Consider the following 12,293-nt stretch of genomic DNA (forward strand, 5'->3'; position numbering starts at 1 on the left):
AGCAGCGATGACTGACTCCAACAGTCCTGTGCTCCTCATGGCCACGCTGTGGGATCGGATTGGCACTGGCCCACCTCCTAGCTGGGGGCCGCAGGCCAGGCAGGCTCAGCACCTGCTGCGGCACAGCAGTGGACAGCTGGGCTGCCACGGGAACCCAGGTGTTCAACATGAGCAGTGAGGGCCTCGAGGGCTCACATCCATTTGAACTTAAATTCTTTTTTTTTTTGAGACTGAGTTTCGCTGTTGTTACCCAGGCTGGAGTGCAATGGCACGATCTCAGCTCACCACAACCTCCGCCTTCTGGGTTCAAGCAATTCTCCTGCCTCAGCCTCCCGAGTAGCTGGGACTATGGGCGCGCACCACCATGCCCAGCTAATTTTTTTTGTATTTTTAGTAGAGACGGGGTTTCACCTTGTTGACCAGGATGGTCTCGATCTCTTGACCTCGTGATCCACCCGCCTCAGTCTCCCAAAGTGCTGGGATTATAGGCGTGAGCCACCGCGCTCGCCCTAAACTTAAATTCTTAACAGTAAATCAGATTGGAGCCTGAGTGTGTCAGACTGCGTGTGGGGCTGCCCCCTGGCAGCCGGTGCTGCCTGTGTGACGATGCCTTGTCTCCTGTCTTCGGCATCACGGAGACTCAGACTCCACACTTCCTGCTCCTGTGCATGGCTGGCGGTCACAGGTGGTAGGGTCAGTCCTTGCCTTGCAGTTGACCACACACAGTGCCATCCAGGGACTCCTAATGTGGGCAGGCAGAGCAGGTGTTTGGGCTGGGGTCCCCAGGGAGCAGTCGCTGGGGCTCATTTTTGAGGGCAGCTGGGAATTCATCAGGAGCAAAAGCTCAGGAGACCACAGAAGGGCGAGGTGTGGGCCCCGTGGGACTGGAGTCACAGCAGGTTCTCCAGGAGCCGAGCTACAGAGGGAGGGCAGGGAGGAGGGCTAGAGCCAGCCCTGGAGAGCGTCAAATGCCGTAGAGCATTCTGTACGTCATTATGTGACATGCTGGACCCTGAAAAGTTTAGCAGGCAAGGGACAGTGCGGGGATCTGCTTTGGGTGGATGTGGGGTGGACGTGGGGCCGACTGTGGAGCTGGAGAACTGGGAGGAGCAGATGTGGGTGTCAGCGAGAGACAGCTTGGGTGGGGCCAGGGCTGGGCCCACTCTTCGGGCAGAGTGGGGAGGGGGAGTAGGCATGCAGTTAGGACATGGGCAGGGGACCCAGAGGTGGCAGGGCCTTGAAAGGCGCTGGGACGGGTGGAGGGAATGAGCTCCCATATGGGTGGGCCACAGGTTGTAGATTCGAGGCTGGAACCCAAGGGGCTGCCTGTGCTGTGGGTGTCTGTGGTCAGCATTGATGGTTTGGCGGTGGCAGCTTGTGAGCACATGGGGAGGCAGCGTGGGGGTGCTGCCTTTGGGGCTCTTGTGTTTAATCCGGGAGGGGTTGGTGCTTCTCTCTCGGTTTGCTGTGCAGTTGAGCCCCAGGCTTAGAGAGGGTGACATAACTGCCCAGGTCCCACTATATCGTGGCATCGGGGCTACAACCCAGGCTGTGAGGTGAGGTCGTCCCCTGAGGGTGAGGCAATGTCTCCAGTGGTTCTGGTGGGTGATGGGGCCCAGTAAGGCCGATGGCCTTGCCTTTGAACAGGTATGAGTGGCTTAGGAGATGCGGAGTGGATCCTGGAGCTGACCGACAGGAGGAGGGAGCTGGGTCCGAGGAAGGAGGGCGGGCCAGGAACGGGCTAGCAGGAGTGCTGGGCAGAAGGGGGCCGTGGGGTGGGGGCTCTGGTGGCTTCTGAGCCTCAGGGGTTCTCATCAGAGGTGGTGAAACCTGCAGTGAACCTGGGCGCGGCCGCTGGTCTCCACAAGCCCTGCCATCTGCGCCCAGTTCAGCACTTCAGAGTCATCGCCATCGTTTGCTCAAACCAGAGTTGCGTCCCCTACAAAGCAGGAAGGTGTGATTGCACCACTGGGAGGTGTGGAGGACGGGCCCCGAGGCTTGCGTGTGTCCCCGGCGTCTTCTTCCTGTAAATGCTCACACCTCTGGGTGGCGAGGGAGGGTGGGAAAGGCTTGAAGCGGATCCCAGAATTGGTTTATGATAGAGCAGATGGAGATAATTTCTTATGCTAATGCTGACTCATGATCGCCTGCAAATGTGGTTGGTAATATTTTTCATGCCTCAGATAGTGTGCAAAACCGAGAGGCCATGATGAGCGCTCTGGGCTATGCCCTGGGCCTTTGGGAAGATCTGGGGAAGGTATTTGCATCTGGCAGGAGCCATCACAGGGCATGGAGGAGAGGGAAAAGTGCTTTCCTGACGCCCACTTCCTGTCTCCGCAGAATGCATCAACTTTTGAGGATGTCGCCCAGGTGTCCTCTGCCTACCAGAAGACGGTACCTGTTGAAGCTGGTGAGTCCCGGCTAATCCCAGGAGCACTGTGTGGTTTCCCGGGAAAACACTGAGGGGAAGGACAGTTGTGAAACAGAGCCAGGAGCAGACGCACCACTAGTAGAAAGCATGGTTGTTGCTGCGTATTTTGGGGAAATTTTCCTTTTGATGAAGATCCTGTTTCTCCTGCAGAGGTTACAGTTACCTTTCAGATACAGCATGGTGTACAGCTCTTTCTTTGGGGTTTGTTTGGAGGGGCTCTTCCCAAAGCAAGGAGGGGGTTAGGTGCACATCACAAGGGTCCAGCTTCCAGGAGCAGCTAGGGCCTGCCCAGCTCCCTGCGCCACTCGGTCATAGTCGTGACAGAAGGATGTCATGATGTCTGTGTGCAGGTGACAGCAGACATTGTCTCCGCTGCTGGTTCTTGGACCTTTGACGAGGTAGCTCGAAACCTGCCTTTTCTGTGCTGGGCACACAGTGGAGTCATAGGTGGGCCAAGCCCAGGAGAATCAGGTAGTTGGAGAATATTATACATGAAAGAAAGTGCTAAATTTAACCCAGGACGCAAAGAGCCACCACTGCCTGACTGCGGGGCCATGGATCCACAGATCTCGGAGTTTGAGGGCCCAGGACAGTTTGATACTTTGGTTGCTAGTGAGAACCCCCAAGACGTTGATGTGTTTGATGACACTGACTATATTAGAAATTAGAGGAATGTTTTATCTATTTATCTTTTTTGAGACGGTCTTGCTGTGTCATCTAGGCAGGACTGCAGCCTCAGTCTCCTGGGCTCCAGCAGTCCTCTTGCCTCAGCCTCCGAGCTGGAACTATAAGCACATGCCGCCGTGCCCAGTTAATTTTTTTTATTTTTAGTAGAGAGGAGGTCTCACTAAAAGAGAGACACCTGGTCTTGAACCCCTGCGCTCAAGTGATCCACCTGCCTCAGCCTCCCAAAGTGCTGGGATTACAGGCATGAGCCACCATACCCATTTGAAAGTTATAAATCAGTTCACTTAAAAATAATAAAACCTAGGGCCAGGTGCAGTAGCTCACGGCTGTAATCCCAGCACTTTGGGAGGTCAAGGCAGTGGATCACCTGAGGTCAGGGGTTTGAGACCAGCCTGGCCAACATGGGGAAACGCTGTCTCTACTAAAAATACAAAAATTAGCTGGGCGTGGTGGCATGTACCTATAATCCCAGCTACTCAGGAGGCTGAGACAGGAGAATTGCTTGAACCTGGGAGGTGGAGGTTGCAGTGAGCCAAGATTGTACCACTACCACTGCACTCCAGCCAAGGCGACAAGAGCAAAACTCCTCCTCAAAAAAGAATAATGAAACGGGCCGTGCACAGTGGCTTGTGCCTATAATGCCAGCATTTAGAAGAGTGGCATGGATTGGTTTTTGTAAATCTCCTTAATAGAGGATGGCTGCATTCTCACATCTGCCTCTGCCGTCTGTCGATGTTATGTTGTTTAGGGAGAACGTGTGGAATTACCTAGGAAGGCAGCTGGGAAAGGGAGGGGCGTCTGTAGCCTTGAGGACAGTGAGGTGTCCTGCGGTGCCGCCCAGGCTTGGCAGATGGTAGTGTTCCTGCAGGCCGGCTCCTCTGGCCCTGTGAGGGGCTCGCCTCCCCAGCGTGCTCGGGCAGCACCGTGTGTTGGTGATTTGGAAGGTGCTGGATCTCTTGAGTTATGCTCATCTTCCAGTTTCAGACACTTTTCTCATTACACAGTGCCAAAAAAAATTACACCTTGCTGTCATCGTCAGCCTCATCGGCAGAGGCTAAGTGGAAATTGTCATGTTCATGTGGCAGCTTCCCATTTTTCAAAATTCTTTACTTGAAAGCTGGCGTTTTCCCATTGGCGACTAACACTGCAGTGATTTTTCCTGACACAGTAGGCTTAGTTCACTCACTTGGGAGAAAACTGCCAGATACCCAGCTTCGCATGACCGAGGTTGTCTGTCAGTTGTTATTTCAGGAGAAAACGCTATTCCACGAGAGAACAGTCACCTTGCAGCCCTAACAGTTGTGTCTGTGTACCTTGAGATGGGCGACAGCCCCCACAGTCCTGTACACAGCAGGGGTGGCTCATGTGTCTTCCCCACTTTCGACTTAAATTTTTATTTTTTTTAATAGATCTGGGATCTCACTATATTTCCCAGGCTGGTCTCAAACTCCTGGGCTCAGGCAGTCCTCCTGCCTCAGCCTCCCAAAGTGTGGGATTACAGCATGAGCCACTGCCCTCTGGTCCATTTTTGTCACACAGAATATCAAAAAATTTACTCAGTGGTTGAGATTTACTATATTCGATATACATGAATTTCAGTATACATTGGTACCTTTAACCGCTTTATCAAGGTCACACGTCTTTAAGGGAAATTGGCTGTTTTTATTGAAGATTGTGAGTGTGGCAGTGAAGATGCCGTCTTGTTTAGAGATCTTCCTGGGGCCAAGCTTAGGGGGATCGCCGTTTGCACCAGGCGCTCAGTGTCCTGCGGCAGGCGCCCAGTGCTGGCTCCAGGCCAGTGGGCTGAGCCTACAGCTGCAAGAACTGTTCCCTCCTCGGGGGTCCAGGATGACCGGTTCTGGGGAGGTCGCCTGGTGTAGGGCTCTGGTCTGTCCAGGAGCCGTGTTTTTGGTGTGCTGAAGCCACACGTCCTCCCTCCTTCCTCTGCAGTGACCAGCAAAACAAGTAACATCAGAGCTAACTTTGAAAACCTTGCTAAGGAGAAAGAGCAGGAGGACCGGCGGAAGGCGGAAGCGGAGAGAGCTCAGCGGATGGCTAAGGAGCGGCAGGAGCAGGAAGAGGCCAGGAGGAAGCTGGAGGTGAGCGGCGAGGAGTCGGCTGGACCGCGCTCTCTGTCTGGGATCAGAGCTGAGGGGGTTGAGGGCTCTGGGGCCTGGGCAGGGTCTGTTCTTTCTGGCTCAGGCCAGGTTTTCCTTGGAAGGCATGCTTAACTCTTCTTTAAGGCCCTCCCTTACGGCACTTGTAACTTGCAGGCATATAAGCTGAGTCTCTGCCCGAGATGCTCCAGGCAGCTGGCTAGCCCCACCCTAGCCTTGCTGGCCCAGCCCCAGGACCTGCCAGCCTGCCCTGCCCTTTGTCCCCGAGCTGACAGCAGAATCATGTTGGCTTCCTCCTCCGTGGAGCTCCTGTCCAGATGTCAGCCTGAGTCTTCTCACTCCTCCCCCTCCAGAAGCCCCTCCTTTCCCAGGTGGAGTTTTGGGGTTTGGAGGGGACTCTATGCAGAGGCAGCCTGCTCTCTGGGCCCTGCTTCTGCTCAGCCACACAGCCCTCCACTCACCCAGGCCCCTGGGCTGCGGAGAAGCGCCCCCAAAGGAAGATGCCAGAAGTGCACCTCTGGCGGGGGCAGAGCTCAAGCCTGTCTCTGGGTGCTTTGGGTCTAGCCTGGGTGGCTTGCCGCTGGCAAGGAATTTCGTTGTGCTCAGCTGGATTTGGGGGCTGTGAATACAGCCTGGGGCCTACAGGTGTGTGTGTGTAGTTACCAAGCATGGCTCTGCAGCTGGGGCCTCTGCCAGCCTGTCTGGAAGCCTGGGCTTTTGCCCACCCCAGGCCCTGCCGTTACGGGGCCACACAGCACATGGTACTTCATGTGTTTGACCTCTGGATGGCACCAGGTAATGTGGGAATTTAAACTGTCCTGTTGGGGTCAGGCAAGGCCATAGATGACTGGAACCGTGCGAGGATCTCGAGGCCAGGGGTGGTTTTTTCTTCAACAAGACGAGACAGACAGCACCACTATTGTTCCCGTTAGAGTGAGGCAGCCTGCAGAGGCAGAGGAGGGAGGAGGTTTGGCGTGGACACACGGGGTTCAGATCCTGCCTGGGCGGCTCCCTAGCCAGTGTGCCTGTGCCTGCCACCTCGCCCTCAGACTCATCGTCCGGCCCTGGAGCCCGTAGGCTGTCAGTGAGTTTCCTGCTGCTGCTTCAACCACCGCCCCACAGACCGCACACGCTATTGTCTACAGCTCTGGAAGCCAGACGTCCTCAGAGATGTCGGCAGGGCTGTGTTCCTCTTGGCGGCCCCGCGGCCACACACACCGCACACCGCTATTGCCTACAGCTCTGGAAGCCGGAAGTCCTCAGAGATGTCGGCAGGGCTGTGTTCCTCTTGGCGGCCCCGCGGCCACACAGACCGCACACCCTATTGCCTACAGCTCTGGAAGCCAGACGTCCTCAGAGATGTCGGCAGGGCTGTGTTCCTCTTGGCGGCCCCGCGGCCACACAGACCGCACACGCTATTGTCTACAGCTCTGGAAGCCAGACGTCCTCAGAGATGTCGGCAGGGCTGTGTTCCTCTTGGCGGCCCCGCGGCCCCACGACCGCACACGCTATTGTCTACAGCTCTGGAAGCCAGACGTCCTCAGAGATGTCGGCAGGGCTGTGTTCCTCTTGGCGGCCCCGCGGCCACACAGACCGCACACCCTATTGTCTACAGCTCTGGAAGCCAGACGTCCTCAGAGATGTCGGCAGGGCTGTGTTCCTCTTGGCGGCCCCGCGGCCCCACGACCGCACACGCTATTGTCTACAGCTCTGGAAGCCAGACGTCCTCAGAGATGTCGGCAGGGCTGTGTTCCTCTTGGCGGCCCCGCGGCCCCACCCTTCCAACTCCAGCCTCTGCTTTCATCTGTTCTCACGCTCCTGCCCTGCTCCGCGAGGGATCTTTGATTATATTGGGTCCACCCAGACAGTCCAGAGATCTCGCCCCCACAGAACCTGTAGTTTCATCACACACAGAGTCCCTCCCCATGGGATCTGAGAGATTGGATGTCAGCAGCTTTGAGAGGCCATTATTCTACCCCAGTTCATCCTTTAGCCCCTAAAGATTCATGTCCATCCCATATGCAGACACACTCAGCCCATTTTAAGGTCCCCAAAGTCTCAGCCCATTGCAGCATCAACTCAGGCTCCCATCTGCCTGACTTGTCTCATTGAGTGTGGGTGAGACATGAGCCGTGGCGCAGTCCTGGCACTGTGACGTCACTGGCTGTGTGACCTCAGCCTCAGAGCACAGTTGCCCCTCGGATCCTGCCTGGGTGCTGGTGGAATCTGAGGGTTGGGGCTCCAGCTCAGCCTTGGGCCCAGGTGCTGACAGGATCTGGGGCTTGGGTGCTGACGGGATCTGAGGCTTGGTACCCTGGCTCAGCCTTGGGCCTGAGTACTGACGGGATCTGAGGCTTGGTGCTCCGGCTCAGCCTTGGTGTGGGCATTTTCCACTCCTTCCCCAGAGTGTGTCTAGAGCTTGGGCGCAGTCTTTTGAAACATGGCAGGTGTGACAATGCAGAGCGGCATGGCAGTGTTCTGATTGCTGTTTGTTTTCACAGGAGCAAGCCAGAGCAAAAACACAGACGCCCCCTTCGTCGCCCCCACCCCAGCCGGCTGAGGAGAGGCTGCCTACGAGCCCCGTCTATGAGGTTGGTGTCTGTTTTCTGAACCAGCGTGACTTACTGCCAGAGACCAGGTCCTGTTTGTGTAGTGGAGGAAGCCCTTGAGGCCGGCAGCACCGCATGGGCGCTGACAGCATCACTGCGATCCGGGCCGGATCGGGGTGGGCCTATGTTGCCTGGGGGAGGGCAACATGCCCGGAGCTGTTGGGACAGTCGCGCGGGCCCCTGTGCTGTCCTCTCAGCCCTCTGCAGCCTGCTACCATCTGGCCACTTCACTGCAGTCCCCGCTGGGGTCACCTGCTGCCAGATAATCAGATGGGGTGTCTTCACCCCACTTTCTCTCTGCTGTGCTAGATACTGCTGCCCTTCCTTGGCACTGAGCTCCTGCCTTCTGAGCGATCTGCCTTCAATGCCTGCCCCATTCAGCTCTCCCGCCTTGCAGCCCCTCCCGAGTGTGTCTGCAGATGTGCTCTCCGGTCCTCCCTGTACTGCTGACCCCCTCACGGGTCCTCATCCCTGAGTTACTGAGCTGTCTGTTGATGCCCCACCTGACTCTGACTTCGGGTCTCCTCCCTGCCAGCACCTCTGTGCTAACCACCACCTCCCCTGGCCTTGGCCCTGCCCCTTCTCCATCCCGTGGCCATCATCCTGGTCTGTGGATTCCTGTATCCTCACCCAGGAGCCAGTGAGTTACAGGGGCGCACACTCCAGTCCGTGTCAGTTCAGGAGCCCAGAGAGAGCCCTGGAGGCGGGTGGAGTCTGGGGTCTGGGCCTTGCTGGCCGTGGTTTCTGCTGGCTGTGGCAGTGCGGCTGCTGCTCTCTAGAAGCCAGCAGGGGCCCCAGGCCATGTGCGTGTGACCCTTCCTTCCCCAGGACGCGGCTCCCTTCAAGGCGGAGATGACCTACAGAGGTCCTGTGAGTGGGCCAGAGCCGGAGCCCGTGTATAGCGTGGAGGCCACTGACTACCGAGAGGCCGGCAGCCAGCAGGGCCTGGCCTACGCTGCAGAGGCTGTCTACGAGAGTGCAGAGGCCCCGGGCCGCTATCCTGCAGGTACTGGCGCCCCACAGGGGGATGCTCCCGGGACACCCTCCCCCGCCTGCGGTGTCCTTCCAAGGAGCCTGGTTTTCCACTTGCTTGCAGGGTCTTCCCGTCCCAGCTGAGAAGTGCTCTAGATACATTTGGGGCGGCAGCTCCTGCACTGGGTCCCAGGAAGATCCCCGTTGTGCCGGGAACTGCTGGGCAGGGGCAGAGGAAGGGAGGGCTTCGGCTGCCATCCTGTGTCCTTGGGACAGAATCTTAGGAAGTGTTGTCTGAAGCTTGAGAATGCTGGGACTGGTGTGGGACTTGGTGTTGCTCAGCTCTGTCCTGTTTTCTTTTAGAGGACAGCACCTACGACGAGTACGAGAACGACCTGGGGATCACAGCCGTCGCCCTGTACGACTACCAGGCTGGTGAGCAGCTCGTGCTCGGAGGGGAGGCCCGGGTGACGGCACCCGCCACTGCTTGTTTCCTGAGAAGCGCTTCTCCAGCGCTGTTTTGACTTTTAGGAATAAGTGATTTGAGATGATTTCAGAGGTACAGGAAAGCTGCAGGTGTACTACCAAGAACACTCATGTCCCTCACCGGGATTCCATCCCTGCACACACACAGCGCCGTTGTCCTTAGTATTCTCGGAGTCCCGGGAGAGCTGCCGGGGTGCCTGCCACCCCCAAAGACTTCAGTATGTTTCCCAAGCCAAGGACGCTGTCCCACAGGGACGCCCCACCCTTGAGGTGAGGGGCCATACAGGTGCCTCTGACGTTTGAGACCATGTTCCTGCCTGCCCTGCCCCGGCCGCCGGCTCCCCGTGTGGCCCGCTCATTCCTGAGTTCCCTTTGCCGCCCTGGAGGTTTAAGGGCAGCCTCAGTTCTGCGCTGGCCTCATCCACCCGCCACGTGTTTCCTCAGGGCCAGGCTGAGCCATGCTCTGGTGGCGGTGAGGTCGTGGAGACCACTCGGTGGAGCTGTCTGCTAGGCATGGCATCCACCTGTCCCTCTGTCCACAAAGTCACTACCACCCCTCTGCAGATGACAAGCATCTTACGAGTGGTGTGGGATTCCCCAGAACCCCGGGCGCTGCCTCCAAGCGCTTCCCATTTCTTTCTGTCAGCACGAAAGCTGGCCTTCTGCCATGAGCTCCTACCACCAGTGAGCACTGGCCATCCGCCTTCAGTCCCTTCTGCACACGTGCGGTCGCGTGCACACTTCAGTGTGTCTGGCGTCTCGGCACCTGTGTGTGGATTCTCATCACCTGGCTCTCACCCTCCCTTCCCATCTTGGGCTTCTCTCCAGGTGTCCCCATCCATCCCTTCAGACCCCCGTGATCGTGGACAGCCCTTCTCCCTGCCCCCTCCATGGACGTGTCTGCCAGGGAGAGAAGAGACGGGAGGGCGGGCGGGGGTGGACTGATGTGATGGGAACCTGCTCCTGCAGAAGGGGTCTGGGTGGGTTGGCATTCTGTGTGAAGGGCTCTGTGTGTCTCTGCAGTCTCTCGGCTCATGGCGGCCCAGGAGAGGCAGTAGGAGCCTCCGCGGTGCCGGCATCTCCTCTGAGCAGGCTGCCTGGGAGCTCACTCTGGGTCGCGCCCTTTTTTCCGATGGGCAGGAAGCGTGTGCACTGAGCATCTTTCTATGTTCTTCTCTGCAGCGGGCGATGATGAGATCTCGTTTGACCCCGACGACATCATCACCAACATCGAGATGATTGACGATGGCTGGTGGCGTGGGGTGTGCAAGGGCCGGTACGGGCTCTTCCCGGCCAACTACGTGGAGCTGCGGCAGTAGGGCCGGCCCCACCCCGCGAAGCTGCGCCCCAGGTCCTCACACTACAGATCAGGCCTTCGTTGGTTCTTAGGTTTTGGGTTTTTTCTTTTTTTGTTTTTTTTTTTTGTTGTTGTTCTTTTTTTTTCCTGGAAGGTGGGGAGGGGAATACACACATTGCTTTTATATTTAATACTTTTGCTGATGCTTTTGAAAATGTTTATGCCACAGAATTTGCTAATATATTATAATCACGTTCTTCAGGAGGACTTTGGTCATTGGTTTTATGCATCAATTTTTTCCTTTTTTTTGGCCAAATTGACCGTCACACGTGGCAGTGTCAGGGAGCTCGCGTTCTCTCGAGTGCATGTCACCCTCATGCCCGTGAAGTGCGGTCAGGACCTCCCGGGACAAGCACGAGACCTCAGGTTGGCCCTGCGGTGGGCGGGAACCACTGTCCCAGACAAGGTGGCTGCTCTAGAGTCTCGGTGTTTGAGAGGAGAGGGGCGGGTCTGATGGAAGTTAGCACAGAACTAAGTCACCCAGAGCACAGGAGCTGCCACGCTAGATGGGAAATCCTGTCTGTGTCATAACTGTGACAGCCTGCAGGATCAGGTGACTGCTAGCAGAGACCCATCCCCTGATGCCCAGGTCACCAGGAGGGCTGCTGGGAGCACTCCTGCCCACGCCACGCAGCGTCACTGAGTCCTGGAAATCCTCCCTGTCCCGCTTGTCTCTGGATCGGGACTCACGGTGCACTTGAGGTCTGTGTCTGCCCTGGCTTTTCGTACAGGCTGGTGCTTGACCGTCACCCCGATGGTCTCTGGGCCACCAGGCAGCCTGGGGCGGTGCGTGTGCCATGTCGCAGCACAGCCTCTCTGCCTTGGGAGGAAAGGCGGTACCTGCTCTGCTGTGAACTGCCAGGAACCCTTCTCCCATCAATGGGGGTGGAGTATTTTTGCCAAAATATCCTGTTCAATTACGGGAGCGTTTTATCCCCTGAAGGTTAGACAGTGTGAAGTGCAGATACGTTAGTGTTCCTCCCGAGGCCCCAGCTCCGGGACACTGCTGTCCGGGCAGTTGTGGGCACTCGCCTCCTTCCCGAGTTGCCGGGAGGCTGGACCAGCCCTGTCGTGCCGTCAGGTGGGCAGTGCGCCTTTCCAGTGGCCCTGTCTCGCGACTTGGGTCGCAGAGCGCTCGTGGAGCGCGTGGTTTTGCTCCTGACGTGCATTTCCCATCATCCTTGCTTTGCCGGGATGAGCAGTTAGGTCGGGTTTTACTTGCAACTTGTGTATCCGAACTCCTGTAGCACACCTCATAGGTATGATTTTTTTTTAATTAAAGGATTCAGAATAAACTTTTTTGATCCACTTGCCTTGGTCTGCGTTCACGCCATTCTGCAGTGGAAGCTGCACCTTGCGCCCCGTGTCCCGGACCTAGGCTGGCGGAGGCCCTCCTGCTGTCCTGTGCGTCGCACATTCTGTTCTGCTTTAGACCCCACTGCACCTTTCCTTTCCGCGTTCCTTAAAAGGTGCCGCTTCTGAAGTGAAATGTATTTGCTCTCACAGATCATCCAGTTTTTTGCACAAAGGTTCCAGGCAAGCAAAATAAAACATTCCGTGCTTAAAAAGCACTTCTGGGCTGGGCGCAGTGGCTCACACCTGTAATCCCAGCACTTAGGGAGGCCAGGGCAGGT

At 57.0% G+C, this 12,293-nt stretch overlaps 1 protein-coding gene across 37 annotated transcripts in view; it reads left to right on the plus strand.

Moving 5' to 3' along the window:
* CTTN (cortactin) overlaps window positions 1-11,967 on the plus strand; it is a 37,879-nt gene extending 25,912 nt beyond the window's left edge. For all 37 annotated transcript variants that reach the window (XM_035263644.3, XM_078341707.1, XM_078341697.1 and 34 more), the window contains 6 exons: window positions 2,341-2,410; window positions 5,069-5,217; window positions 7,737-7,826; window positions 8,673-8,850; window positions 9,180-9,251; window positions 10,485-11,967. In XM_035263644.3, the coding sequence (XP_035119535.3) occupies window positions 2,341-2,410; window positions 5,069-5,217; window positions 7,737-7,826; window positions 8,673-8,850; window positions 9,180-9,251; window positions 10,485-10,621 (696 nt within the window). In that variant the 3' untranslated portion in view covers window positions 10,622-11,967. The remainder of the gene's footprint in view (window positions 1-2,340; window positions 2,411-5,068; window positions 5,218-7,736; window positions 7,827-8,672; window positions 8,851-9,179; window positions 9,252-10,484) is intronic.
* The last annotated feature ends 326 nt before the right edge of the window (window positions 11,968-12,293 follow it).

Source organism: Callithrix jacchus, chromosome 10 (genome assembly GCF_049354715.1).
Source record: "Callithrix jacchus isolate 240 chromosome 10, calJac240_pri, whole genome shotgun sequence".
NCBI lineage: Eukaryota > Metazoa > Chordata > Mammalia > Primates > Cebidae > Callithrix > Callithrix jacchus.